The following is a 12,512-nucleotide window of genomic DNA, read 5'->3' as shown; positions in this document are numbered from 1 at the left end:
AAACTGGGTTGCTTTAATACTACACTAGTCTGCATTCCAAATTCACTTTTATAGTCTCCGAAATATAGTTGTTCAAACGGGCTGACGGATAGATCGAGTCGGGAATATACAGGAATTCGGATAGATGTATGTATGTATATTAAATTTTTTATCAGCTTCTATGTCTCAGCTTCAGACAGCTTTTGCAACAAGGTTTTTTTGTTTTAAAGGTCTCTATAGCTCGTGCTGTGTCGGCCTATTAGTTCAGCTATGGGTAGGCCCAGGTCGTCGTGGAGAACTGAATTTCGCAAGTACTACTCTGCTTCGGTAATGAGAAGAAGCGTATTGTTCTGCATGTTTTGGACTTTTTTGACAGTAGGTGTAGCTGCAGAGCCCCAAATAGGAAGGGCATATGTGAACGTACATTTAGGTACCACGATCGCTGTGTAAATTTTTACTGTACTTGCGAGCGACAATAGACCCTCTGAGCATTCGGTCCAGCATTTGGAGTTTTCTGGTACATTTCGAAACGCGCAAATATGAGGCATTGCTGGCAGTCGGAATTGTTTCATTGTTGAATGTTAGTGCAGGGTAGGTTAAGCTTCTGAGGGCAAGTGTGGTATGACTTGACATGGTGGTATTTATAGAGATGTACCATCGTTTGGTTCATGCATGTAAATCGTCTATGTATGATTGAAGGACTTCCTTCACATCGAGCCGGCATAAATTAAAGGTTTGATAATTTTGGAGACATCAAATTAGCATATTACCCTATATGTGCATGTTACTTGTGTTTATTTTTATACCCTTGCAAAAAGGATGTTATAATTTTGGTCAGAAGTGTGCAACGCATAAATGGAAGCGTTTCCGACTATATAAGGTATCTATATTCTTCAGAGTGCAAATAGCCATGTCCGTCCGTCCGTCTGGATCAACGCAATACGAAAAGAAAATCGGACCCTATTCAATTTCATGGTATTGTATGCATAAATTTATTATTTAACAGTTGTTTATTTTGATGCATGGTATAACCAAGTCGTCAAAGTCGTTCATTGATCAGAAGATATTAAGATTAAACCGAGTCTCAGGGGAGCCCTAACTCGCTGCGCCGGAGTGTATGTAGGCCGAAGGAATTTCAACTCTGATATTGTCGGCTCGAAAATCACTTAAAAAAGATTTGTAATTTGTTAATTATTGTATTTATATAATAAACCGTAAATCATCTTATATTTTAGTGGTTTTTGTACAGACGTTTTCGTCATTTGCTTAGCACTTTTTTTTCTCAAATCTTCAATATCATAGATACACATGTGTACTCTTTGAAGAAGTTGTAGAACTAGAAAATTCAAGCTTACCAAAAAATTTAAATTTAGAAGCTAATAGAAATCCTGAGTTTTACATATAATTTTCTTTAATAATAATGCTCCGTTTTTGTTTGCGGTTTTTGTTTTGAAATAAGTATTGTTATCGATAAACCATCATAAAAAAGCTCCCATCGCCAAACCGCTTTTCAGCTGATGTCCAATCTTTGAATGTGTGTGTGCGTATGTGTTCTGCCGTGTGGTTTATTATTTGATTTATAATTCAGTTTATTTTATTTCCACACTCTGTATTGTTATACCTAACATGGCCCCAACGAAAGCCAACATGGCTAATCGGGCTTCAACTAGGCGTAAGAAATCCAACAACTTGTTGCAGACTCAACTAGATAAATACCTAAATTGGAACTTTATTAAGTACCTAGTATTTGAACCGGCTGCCTTGCCCATTGTTAGTATTTTAATTGTGTTGGCGGAGGCTGTTATCAATTTGGTGGTGATAAATCGCGTGCCCTACACGGAAATTGATTGGATAGCCTATATGCAGGAGTGCGAAGGATTTATCAATGGAACCACCAATTATGCTCTGCTGCGTGGTAAGTACACGTACCACACAATGTGATTTTGGTTTATTTTTGGACACCAGACCAGACAAGACCGTACATATTCGTCTATACATAGATTGTTTTAGGAATTAGAATATTTATTAAAAATTACGAACCGGCTGTAAAGGGTGGTACCTAGTCATCATCAGGGTTTAAATTTTAACTTAAAAAAAAAAAAAAATATTCTAATTTTTCTTGAGACGTAACATTTTTTATAATTTCAGCTTCATTTTCAATCCCCTTTTTGTTTTAATTTTGATACACGTTTAAGCGTCTTAAGGTTAAAAACGTAATTAACTAATTTAGTGACTTGGAGTGTCAATTTGGTTTATTTTCTTCGCACAAGTCTCCCTTGTTTTGGAATACAAATCTTTAACCCCCATAGACTTAAAAAATAACGCTTAACATAGGGGGCATCATCTGCTTAAACTTTAACAAACACACTTGGATCAAGTGAAAGTTTAATTGATTAATTTTTTTAATTAAACATTGATTTAAGTTTTTTTAAGAAGCCTCCGCTTTCATTTTGCTGGGCTCTGCTGTCTTCTCCCTCGCCGTGTGGGGTGGCGTTTTGTTCGGTTTGACCTTTTGCCTGTTCTGTGGTTTCTTCATTTCCTGATCCTGTTTTGGCGGCATCACTCTTGCCACTCGCGCCTGCGCTGCAACGAGTATGTGGGATTAGAAGAAGAACGATATGAGATTTTCTTGAAATGTGATAAATCTTGTATTTCAAGTAGAGAAAAAGAATGAACGAAACACAATTTTAATGAGGACATGAGCTAAAGCAAAAAGGAAGTAATTACGTTGCTTTCTTACTGCCGTCTTTACGGTTGGCTATGCCATTTATCTGGCCGGGAGTGTCCAACTCCAATTCGGCGTAGGCCTCGACAAGGGCTCGCTGCTCGTTGCTTAGCTTCTGAGGGACATCGATTTTGACGTGGACATAGTGATCACCGTGGCCATGGGCATTTACTCGCTTCAGTCCCTTGCCCCTCATGGTGATCTTGTGATGTGACGAAGTTCCAGCCTCAATATTGATCCAGTGATCCTCATAGACTCCCTGCACGCGAACAGTGCCTCCCAACACCGCTTGGGATAGTGAGATAGCCACATTCGTATGCACATCGGCTCCTTCCCGCCGGAAATAGTCGCTGCGTTCGACACGAAAAGTGACAAACAATTCCTTGCTGCCCACCTGCATGCGCACTGTCTGTCCATTTTCTATACCAGCCGGAACGGGAACTGTAACCTTGCGTCGCTGCACTGTCTTTCCCTTACCCTCGCATTCAAGGCAGGGATATTTAATGTACTGGCGTGTGCCCTGGCAGTAGCGGCAGGTGGAACGCATCACAAATGGACCTGTCGATATAGTTTCAAATCCGGTGCCATTGCAGTACTGACAGCGTCCAGGTTTGGTACCCGGCTCACACTTGGATCCCGCGCACTTGGGGCATTGATCAACAACATTAACATTTACGTCTTTGTTAACTCCTCTAGCGGCTTGGGCGAAAGTCAGGTCCATAACCAACTCCTGGGCCTGGCCAAAGCCAAATTTCGAATCAGCGAAATCATCGAAGCTGTTCGATCGAAAATTTCCTTCGCCAAATATCTTGCGGAAAAGTTCTTCTGGATCAATGCTAGAGCGAAAATTCCAGCTCTGTGAAAAACCGTCGGCTCCAAATGGGCCCCCACCTGCACCTCCAAATCCTGCACCTCCTTGACGATTCATATTCTCGGTCGTTTGCCCGTAGGTATCGTATTCCCTTCTCTTCTGGTCATCACTAAGCACCTCGTAGGCCTCAGAGACCTCCTGAAACTTGCGACTTGAGTCTGGATCGTCTTTATTAGTGTCTGGGTGATATTTTTTCGCCAACTGATAGTATGCCTTCTTGATATCCTTGGCACTGGCGTTCTTGGCCACTCCCAATGCGGAGTAATAATCTTTGGCCAGTAAGGTGCTAGATGTGTGTATCGTGCGGACTGAGCCTGCGGCTGTTCTTGCTGCTGTGCTCCTCGTCTTATCCAAGAGGTCCACAATTCTCCATGTTGAGGCAGCTCTCGTCGACGACGTTCCGCTGGAACTGCATGACAACGCCGCTCGCAAATGGACCTGATAGTGTCGGCAACTCCTTACTGTTGACAGCTTCCGAAATACAAATAAATTTTTACACGATATCATTTTCCATAAACTTAAATTAGACAGAAGAAACACATGCCGTAACTTTAGACTATCGATGGCATGATAGTATCGATGGATTTTCGATAGTTTTGCATAATAATAATCGCTTAGCCAAAAAACCAAAAACGATTTTTATCGGTAGTGCTGCAAAACAATTAATGGACCGTCTATCGATATTTTTGTCCATCAAAGCAATATAATTTTGTTTACGTTACTATCGATAACGAAGCTATGTTTTAGAATTTTCTACCAGATGCGCCACTGGGAGTCGAACAATTTAGATACAATTCTTTCCAGCACTTAGACAAGTATAAGACAAAGCAAGACGTATAAGGCAAATCATATAAGACTGTATAAGACAAGCATATAAGAAGACAGGGGTTTAATTTGAATAAAAAAAAAACCTTATACGACTGGTTAACACAGAGAATCAAAATGAGATAGGATCGAGAAAAAGTTTTCATTTTCAAACATTTTGCCAAGTTTTTTGTAAATTTGACATCTTTATTTATTTAAATTAAAAAATTATTAACAGATCTTAAATAATCTATAAGTTTATGCAATAAATTTAGCTACATAATTAATTGCGATATAATGAAAAACTGCGTTTTTTTTTATCAGTTGTTGCCTAAACTTTAACTACTCTTTTTTTGCAGGAGACACTGGTCCTTTGGTGTATCCCGCAGCCTTCGTCTATATTTACACGGTCCTCTACTACATCACGTCTCATGGAAACAATGTCCGTCTAGCTCAATATATATTTGCCGGAATATATTTGCTACAAATGTGCCTTGTGCTCCGTTTGTACGCCAAAAGTCGGAAAGTGCCGCCCTATGTCCTAGTTCTAAGCGCGTTTACTTCCTATCGCATCCACTCAATCTATGTGCTACGCCTGTTCAATGATCCAATTGCCATCCTCCTGCTCTATGCAGCACTTAATCTGTTCGTGGACCGTCGTTGGTCTTGGGGCAGTTTGATCTTCAGTGTAGCTGTAGGAGTTAAGATGAACATATTATTATTTGCCCCCGCTCTTCTGCTGTTTTATTTGGCCAATCTTGGAGTGATCAGGACTCTTATGCAACTGGCCATTTGCGGAGGAGTTCAACTGATCTTGGGGGCTCCTTTTCTGATGACGTATCCGTTGGAGTATTTGCATGGCAGCTTTGATTTGGGACGCATCTTTGAGCATAAGTGGACTGTGAATTATAGATTTTTACCCAAAGATATATTTGAGTGGCGAACATTTCACATGACATTGTTAGGAGCGCATTTGATACTCTTGCTGATCTTTGCTAAACCCGCATGGACGTACTTTCAGAGCTACGTGCGACTGCGTCTCGTGCAAAAGCACGTAGAGCCTCAAATAGCTCAAAAGAATCGTGAGCAAAAGAAACCAAAAAAAATTGAAAAGGAGGTGCAAGAAGAGGAGAAACTAAGCCACCAACAGAAATCGTTTTTAAAGGCCTTTGAAAAAACATTGCAAAAATCAGCTGGCGGTGGTAATGCGCCGACTCTAAAGGACTCCACTCCGCAGCCCTATGACATTCACTTCGATCAGTGCACTCAGTTGGCTCTCCTGCCATTTTTCCTATGCAATTTTATTGGGATCATGTGTGCCCGTTCCCTGCACTACCAGTTCTACGTTTGGTATTTCCACACTCTTCCCTATCTAGTCTGGTCTACTCCATATTCGTTGGGTGTGCGCTATCTCATTTTGGGCATTATTGAATATTGTTGGAACACCTATCCCAGCACCAATGTGTCCAGTGCGGCTTTGCACTTATGCCATTTGCTCTTGTTGGCCGGAGTATCTCGCCAGATCTACCAAACCCTGAGATTGAACTCAGTCGTCAAGCAACAACAGTCGAACGGATCGACTCTAAAAAAAGTGCAATGATCGGAATTGTGGGCCAAAGATTATAACAATATAAATGCAAATTACATGTGTTTAGTCTTTTATTTGATGGGTGAGGGAATTGGTTACCAATTCTCTATCTATAATCAAAATTACTTACAATTATGTCAAATTAAAAACTACAAATTTTATACTAACAATAGTTTGGGGTACTTGAAAAATCATAGATGTGTGATTTGGGCCAACCGCCAAAACTTCAATTTCTAATGTAGTAATGCAAACTAATCAAATGCATTTAATTGAAATGCATAAGTTTTGAAACGGAATAGGCCCGTATATTTAAACAGATTTTACCAACTGTTACAAAAAAAAAAATAAGGTAAACTTTGGAGAATATAAAATTCGAAATAGCTTAGTGTATTTCCTTAAAACAGGACTAAATTCGGCACTTTTTATAAGGCTTAAAGTGTCGTAATCGGACCACTTTCTCTATTTCAGCAGCAAATTTCGATTGAACTAAGGAGTTTGGGTTTCGATACGAACCGAAACACAAAAATATTATTTACATAGCAAAAGGGGATTTCATCCGAAACCAAAATTATTCCTGTCAATTTCATCCTACTGTTGGTTCTTTCTACTCTAAGCCTGGCTAGTGATCATTTAACATCAATACTTCTCTTGGCCATACAAGGATTGTTCGGGCCCAATTTGTGTCTGATCCAGTTAAAATTCTTCAATCGCTGCCTATTGTGGCCGCATTGGACGGTCTTAATGTGAGAGGGGAGTTGGCTGAGGTGGGCAGTGGTGCTTGAGGCGGTGATATAGGTGGTGCATCCTCTGTCACCACACTGGTGCTTCGTTGCACACTAAAGAAACGTAACAGGGTTGTCTCGCTGTTCCTGCGACTGGAGGTGGGGGTGCGAGGTGCAGCAGCTCCACCACCGTCATTATGCGATATACGCCTCCTGGGCGTTGTTTGTAATCTGGGACTGCATTCGGATTGGCGCAAACTTTGCAGTCGCGGCGATGCCAACATATCCGTAGACTGCTGCTCATCGTTTATTTTGTCGCTGAAGGTAATGGAACTGCCACCGCGGCTGCTTGTCATAAGTTTCTGTTTACGGATTTTAGTCAACCAGTCCACTTTCTCTTTAGCCTTACGCTTAGGTGACATAATGGCTAGATGAGGGGCGTCTCCATCGACCACAAAGTTGGGCAGGTTGGATGTGGGCGAGTATATCACAGAGGAGAGTGGAGCGGCTGACGACTCGGAGGATGACGGTGCTGCCGCAGTTGAAGTGGTAGGTGGCGAGGTGTAAACATGATTCATATTCTCACTGAGAGGCGAGAGCGTGGTATTAGGATTCAGAAGCTTAGGCAATGGTGTGACATCCTCTTCTAGAGCTCCTGTGTTTTCCTTGCTAAATGTAGTTGTCTCTTCTCCTATAGTGGCCAAATGAATCTGCCTAAACTCTTGATTCACAACTGTGCTTGATGAAGAGGAGGAAGAGGAAGCGGGGCCAAATAATCGACGCCCGCGTGACTCCAAGGGTTTTGGACGTTTCTGCGCCTGGTGCTCGACATCTGTTACTCCCAGCATATCTGAGAAGGATCGCTTCATTGATAACTTCTCCATCGATCCAGGAGTCCGTTCATTTTGATCCATTAATCGTTTCAAAGAGCGAGGAGTGGACTCCAAATCTCTCAGATTGTACTTGTGATTGGCCGTGTTCGATGACGAAATTTTCCTATTGAATTCCCTAACATAGTTCGACTGACCACGATATTGCTCTGCTTTCTCGGCTTCGCTAAACTCTTCCAGACTAGGTCCAATGCGCCAAATCTTGTGGCGGGCATCATCACTACAGGTCACTATGGGCCGATCGTGAGTGGATCCCCAAGCAACACAAGTTACCTCAACCGTATGACCCGAGAGAGCTACCAAAGGCTCCTCCGCATGATCCAGATTCCATATATAGGCCCGTTCATCACTGCTGCCACTCAGCAGATACTTGCCATCTGGGCTAAGGCAGGATTTGATGTAGAACGTCGAATTGAGCAGACCTTTATAACAGGCCAGCGGTTGTGGGGAGTACGACATTAGATTGTAGCAGTATATGGTGTTGTCCATACAATTTGCATAGAGTCGCGCTCCGGCCGCATCCACAATCAGATTGGTAAATCCCTTAAAAGTGGATTGGCCGGCATATGGAAGGCTGTGGCGGGGCAGGGGTTCTTTTTTGTATGCAGTATAGTTCCGACGTAGATCCCATACTTTAATCACTCCATCGCCGGCCCCGCACGATATTAAAGTGTCATTGTCCTGAAAGGCCAGGCCTGTGATGCTGCTTGACGTATTCGCCGAAGCCATTTTGGGAGTGCGAGTGCGCTGTTTTCTCTGGGACATGGGGGTGCCCGGGCCCCCTGTGTGACCACTGTAGATGCAGTTGTCAACTCTAGAGGTAAGATCCATATTAAGATTAGCTCGTATGTCCCAAATTAAAATAGCGCCATCACGTCCACCTGTGGCAAATACAGCAGGATCCGTTCTTTTGAAGGCAGCTGTCTTAACGGACCTCGTGTGGCCCACATATGAGTTTAGTCCACGAATACTAGACCCCGTCACCTCCCATAGTCGAGCTGTGTGATCACCCGAGGCGGAAACAAATCGCATCTGGCCTGGGGCCCATTCCAGATCAAATACAGCGTTGAAATGACACTGCGGACCGCTCAACGACTGCTCCTCATGGTCTTTATTTCTTTGGGTAGTATCTTGGAGAGCTATCTTGCCATCCTCATTGGCAATGGCCAAAATATGACGATAGCCATTGCAGTTGGCAAACTTCGCCGAGAAAATTGGTGGCTCTGGATTAAAGTCGGGGCCATAGTTAAATGGAGCGATGCCTCGCCAGCTGTCCTCCTTAGCTACGCTTAGCCGACTCAAAGCGAAGTCGTAGGTCCGATCGTCCACTTCATTGAGATATAGCAATAGACAAAGAAAAAACAACAATTAGTGCAGTTCCCACCATATGAGTAGTTTTTTTTTACTACTCTAGTTTCTAGGTTTTTTTCTGCGTTATCAGCAAATTTTCTTTGAGGCTTCGAATTTCAATTTAAAACAAGCCATGTTTTGTCTTCAATTATATACTAATATTATCTCATTTTGTACCACATAAATACATTTTGTTAATTGCCTTTCTTAAATTCAGTTTACGGTACGGTACGGAAAATATTCAACCGCCAAAATGAGAAATTCTCCCGCCATTTGAAATACTTACCAACTCCGCGCTCTCGCTTTAACAATTTGCTATATATATTCATTTTGTAGCAAGCGACGTGCGGAAAGCAGTGTTATTGACAGGATTTTGGTAATTTTTTGGCAATGTTCTTTTAAATATAAATAACAAACTCAATAGAAGCTAGTACATTTTCTTAACGACGCAGCTGCTGCACTATAAAGATGCGATCGATTGTCCGATACACCCCAACGTGGTATCGATAACAGGGTTTGCAGAACAGCGATTATAGAATATTAAAGCTGTGACTACTCACAGAGTAGTCACAAAAATATGTGATTGGATTGTGAGTGTATATTGTTACTTTATATTCAATTTATGATGTCATTTCCATTGTAATAAAAATCTTTAGTAAGATTTGATTTTATATTTGTTTCTGTATAATAAAGTGAAAATATAATTTTTAGATATATTTGGTATATATTTTTGTGGAAAGTCACTGTTAATTTAAGGACATCTCTAATTGATTAAGCGACACGATAGTTCTGCCTATCGTTTCGCTGTTTTTGTTTTGTTGCTGCCCCTGCTTACTTTAAGTTTGAATTGCATAAAATAAGTTTAAACTAACTCAATAATTAAGTAAAATATATCAAAATTCGGCATAAATGCGCTAATTTCCGACTGATTCATCAAAGCTGCACATTATTCATTGCCAAGGATACTCCGCCAAGGATATTAGTGAAACAGGTGAGAGTGAATTCTTAAGCGCCAAAGTTGACTCTGCTATAACTGCGAAGATATCTAGCTAAATATGTACATAAGTGAGCCTGTTTCAATCAATAAAGGTATTAAATCCCTCAAACCTCAACTCTCAATTGGTGAATGTGTGAGGCAACAACGACAGCAACAGCGACCATATCAAACACGCAAATGCAGAGAAATGGAAGAAACGACAACGCAACTGACGATAAAGACTGTTGTAAGCTCTACATATGTATGTATATGTATGTGTAAAAGTCTTTGGGTTTGGTTCTAAACCTAAAGTATTTTGCTTCGGCCACTAACATGGCCAGTGTACGGATTGTAGCGCACTTCCGCCTTTGCTTTGTGTCATTGTGTCCAAAAGCCCATTTGTCCTTGATTGCGAGGGGGTGGTCTGTGCGAGGCCGACGCCCCGTTTAGGCTCGATTTTTTTTTGGAAGCAAGACCATGTCATTGCAATTCGCGTGACCTTAAACACTTTTGGAGCTGTCCGTGTCGGGGATACTGAGGTAGAAATAAGAGAGCAAAAAACAGTTAGAATTCCACTTTAATTAATTAAAGACCAGGGATGGCTAAGTTGTATACTATTTTCGAATTATAAATTTTAAGGTGTTATTAGTTTTCGTTGTTAAGTTTTTATGTTATATGTATGTACGTATGTACATATGCATATATTTGGAATATAAAATCTTTTAAGAGGAAAATAATGTTTGTACTTGCACTTGATGCTAGATGACATTTGCATACCAATTAATATGAAGCTCTGTCGTGTTTCTATGCGAAATGCTTTTCCTTTTCTAGAAGATTAGGAAACGTTGTTGCCTTATGCCGTTACAGCCATTTACGGCATAGATACGTACATACTATATTTACACACATACATATGTACATACGTGTTCAAAAATCCGTTAGAGCTCGAGACTTTTGTATAAAAAACGCATTCCATTAAATTCAACGAGTACCGCAGTCATTTCTTCAGAATTATTGCTGGATGTGTGCCTTTCACTCATCCACAAAGTTGCGAGCACTAAAAAGCGACCAATAAAGAACAGGTTTCTTTGTGTAGATAAAGATATTGCGTGTGTGATTAACATCGTGCTCAATTGGAAATTTCTTATCAACAAATTTTTCTCCCAATAATTTTCTAACATGCTTGCAACTTGGAAAACAGTCGCCTTATCATGTCGGTGGCAAGTTTACGCCAGAGCTTGTTGCTCTGGAGTGTCGACTATTGGAATTTGGAAGGTAAAACTTGCGATATCATTATGCATATATGTATGCATACACATACATTTACATGGCTATTGTCTTAATTGTTTTTTATACATCATTTGAAATTCAAATATTATTAAAATGTACGCCTTTCTTGCCCGTATCTCTCTCATAGTCATGACGGATAATGTGTTCAAGTCGCAAGATATTGGGTTACGCGCTCAAAAGAAAATACTCTCACGAATGGCCACAAAAAACATAGCAAAGACGTTTATTGACGGCACGACAGCGTCATTACTGGATAATCTTTACAGGCTTTGCAAGATGCATACGGGGAATAAGGCCCGATCAGAGAAATTGATTAAGAATATCATTAAAATTGTCATAAAAATTGGTGTCCTACATCGAAATAATCAGTTTAGTGACGAAGAGATTCAGAAGGCTGAATATTTCAAACGCAAATTTCAGGTAATTCAAATTGATTTCCATTGATCAAACTTTTCAACCAATAAAACAATATTCGGTTTATACACTGTCAGAGGTGAACCTTTTTAATATAAACATAAATATCTTACAATCTTGATAAAGAATTTTAATTGATATTTTTCTAGAAAACTCAGCTATCGATTATATCATTTTACGAAGTGGACTTCACTTTTGATTTGAACTATTTGCAAGAAAGTATAGCAGAATCGCACAAGGCCCTAAAGTCGATTGTACAGCCCCATTTAACAGAGAAATCATTGGGCCGCATCGATGAAGTATTTGATTTCTTTGGCGATGCAACTCTTCTGGAAACCGCGTTTAAGCGCGACTCTCCCTATCGCGAGGTAATGGGGAAAATTGTGGCAGACATTAATTCAGCAATGGAGACTGGCGATATTTGAACCAATGTCGAAAGCATACAAAGGCTATAGATAATGAAACCAAATATATATGGGGCTATTTCAAATATAGCGATAGAGAAAAAAAGTGCGAGCTGCACCCACCAACACCAAAATACAAAGTACTAATCATAGGACACGCCTAAAACACATTTTTTAAATCTAAATTTTTCAATTTTTAAAATGGTGATACCGTTGACAACAATATCAACTTAAAACTACATGAGAAATACGTCCAACTTGATTTATTTTGAAACTAGAATTGTTAACAACATTTGTGTACTCAAAGTCTAGAATTTAAGTGGGAAAAACTGCATTTCGTTAAAGCAATTTCCTGAAAAATATTGTTTGATTTGTCTAATTGTCGGTGTAAATATGTTGTAGAAATCGTTTTTATAAATGTGTAAACCTGTCCAAATGGTCTAATCGATGATATTGAAACTATTTCCTCAAAATGGTAGGTGAAAAAATCACTTATGTC

General features: G+C 40.3%; 4 protein-coding genes and 1 long non-coding RNA gene across 9 annotated transcripts; 2 read left to right on the top strand and 3 right to left on the bottom strand.

Moving 5' to 3' along the window:
* Window positions 1-1,535: 1,535 nt before the first annotated feature.
* Window positions 1,536-6,025, top strand: LOC6652196 (lethal(2)neighbour of tid protein 2). Its single transcript, XM_002074576.4, has 2 exons — window positions 1,536-1,894; window positions 4,739-6,025. The coding sequence occupies exons 1-2, from the start codon at window positions 1,606-1,608 to the stop codon at window positions 5,977-5,979; spliced, it is 1,530 nt and encodes a 509-aa protein (XP_002074612.1). The 5' UTR covers window positions 1,536-1,605; the 3' UTR covers window positions 5,980-6,025.
* Window positions 2,202-4,163, bottom strand: LOC6652430 (protein tumorous imaginal discs, mitochondrial). Of its 4 annotated transcripts, none has more exons than XM_002074577.4 (2): window positions 2,720-4,163; window positions 2,202-2,562 (listed from the first exon to the last, which is right to left on the bottom strand). In XM_002074577.4, the coding sequence occupies exons 1-2, from the start codon at window positions 4,080-4,082 to the stop codon at window positions 2,408-2,410; spliced, it is 1,518 nt and encodes a 505-aa protein (XP_002074613.1). In that variant the 5' UTR covers window positions 4,083-4,163; the 3' UTR covers window positions 2,202-2,407. The 4 variants fall into 4 exon arrangements, with proteins under 4 accessions (XP_002074613.1, XP_023036996.1, XP_023036995.1 ...); XM_023181228.2 differs by having other exon boundaries at window positions 2,202-2,557; XM_023181227.2 differs by having other exon boundaries at window positions 2,707-4,162.
* Window positions 6,021-9,406, bottom strand: LOC6652431 (protein lethal(2)denticleless). The gene is made up of 2 exons (XM_002074578.4): window positions 9,216-9,406; window positions 6,021-8,907 (listed from the first exon to the last, which is right to left on the bottom strand). The coding sequence occupies exons 1-2, from the start codon at window positions 9,256-9,258 to the stop codon at window positions 6,671-6,673; spliced, it is 2,280 nt and encodes a 759-aa protein (XP_002074614.1). The 5' UTR covers window positions 9,259-9,406; the 3' UTR covers window positions 6,021-6,670.
* Window positions 9,407-9,721: 315 nt separating this feature from the next.
* Window positions 9,722-12,261, top strand: LOC6652432 (tumor necrosis factor alpha-induced protein 8-like protein). Of its 2 annotated transcripts, XM_002074579.4 has the most exons (4): window positions 9,722-9,920; window positions 11,107-11,180; window positions 11,323-11,615; window positions 11,759-12,261. In XM_002074579.4, exons 2-4 carry the CDS (start codon window positions 11,117-11,119, stop codon window positions 12,032-12,034), a joined length of 633 nt encoding a protein of 210 aa, XP_002074615.1. In that variant the 5' UTR covers window positions 9,722-9,920; window positions 11,107-11,116; the 3' UTR covers window positions 12,035-12,261. The 2 variants fall into 2 exon arrangements, with proteins under 2 accessions (XP_002074615.1, XP_023036787.1); XM_023181019.2 differs by lacking the exon at window positions 11,107-11,180 and having other exon boundaries at window positions 9,725-9,920.
* Window positions 9,729-10,727, bottom strand: LOC124459958. The gene is made up of 2 exons (XR_006953915.1): window positions 10,683-10,727; window positions 9,729-10,439 (listed from the first exon to the last, which is right to left on the bottom strand). It is a non-coding gene; the product is annotated as an uncharacterized LOC124459958 (long non-coding RNA).
* Window positions 12,262-12,512: the final 251 nt, after the last annotated feature.

Source organism: Drosophila willistoni (assembly GCF_018902025.1).
Source record: "Drosophila willistoni isolate 14030-0811.24 chromosome 2L unlocalized genomic scaffold, UCI_dwil_1.1 Seg168, whole genome shotgun sequence".
NCBI lineage: Eukaryota > Metazoa > Arthropoda > Insecta > Diptera > Drosophilidae > Drosophila > Drosophila willistoni.
The sequence above is the reverse complement of the archived record's forward strand: the minus strand, read 5'-3'. Positions and strand labels throughout refer to the sequence as shown.

What these genes read in the sequence shown, in the direction of transcription:
- LOC6652432 (XM_002074579.4), top strand. Translation starts at nt 11,117, where the DNA reads ATGTCGGTGGCAAGTTTACGCCAGAGCTTGTTGCTCTGGAGTGTCGAC. An exon ending in CGACTATTGGAATTTGGAAG is followed by an intron (nt 11,181 to 11,322) that starts GTAAAACTTGCG and finishes TCTCTCTCATAG; the next exon opens with TCATGACGGATAATGTGTTC. An exon ending in ATTTCAAACGCAAATTTCAG is followed by an intron (nt 11,616 to 11,758) that starts GTAATTCAAATT and finishes ATATTTTTCTAG; the next exon opens with AAAACTCAGCTATCGATTAT.
- LOC6652431 (XM_002074578.4), bottom strand. Translation starts at nt 9,258, where the DNA reads ATGAATATATATAGCAAATTGTTAAAGCGAGAGCGCGGAGTTG. An exon ending in AAAGCGAGAGCGCGGAGTTG is followed by an intron (nt 8,908 to 9,215) that starts GTAAGTATTTCA and finishes ATCTCAATGAAG; the next exon opens with TGGACGATCGGACCTACGAC.
- LOC6652196 (XM_002074576.4), top strand. Translation starts at nt 1,606, where the DNA reads ATGGCCCCAACGAAAGCCAACATGGCTAATCGGGCTTCAACTAGGCGT. An exon ending in CAATTATGCTCTGCTGCGTG is followed by an intron (nt 1,895 to 4,738) that starts GTAAGTACACGT and finishes CTTTTTTTGCAG; the next exon opens with GAGACACTGGTCCTTTGGTG.
- LOC6652430 (XM_023181227.2), bottom strand. Translation starts at nt 4,082, where the DNA reads ATGATATCGTGTAAAAATTTATTTGTATTTCGGAAGCTGTCAACAGTA. An exon ending in GACGGCAGTAAGAAAGCAAC is followed by an intron (nt 2,563 to 2,706) that starts GTAATTACTTCC and finishes TACTCGTTGCAG; the next exon opens with CGCAGGCGCGAGTGGCAAGA.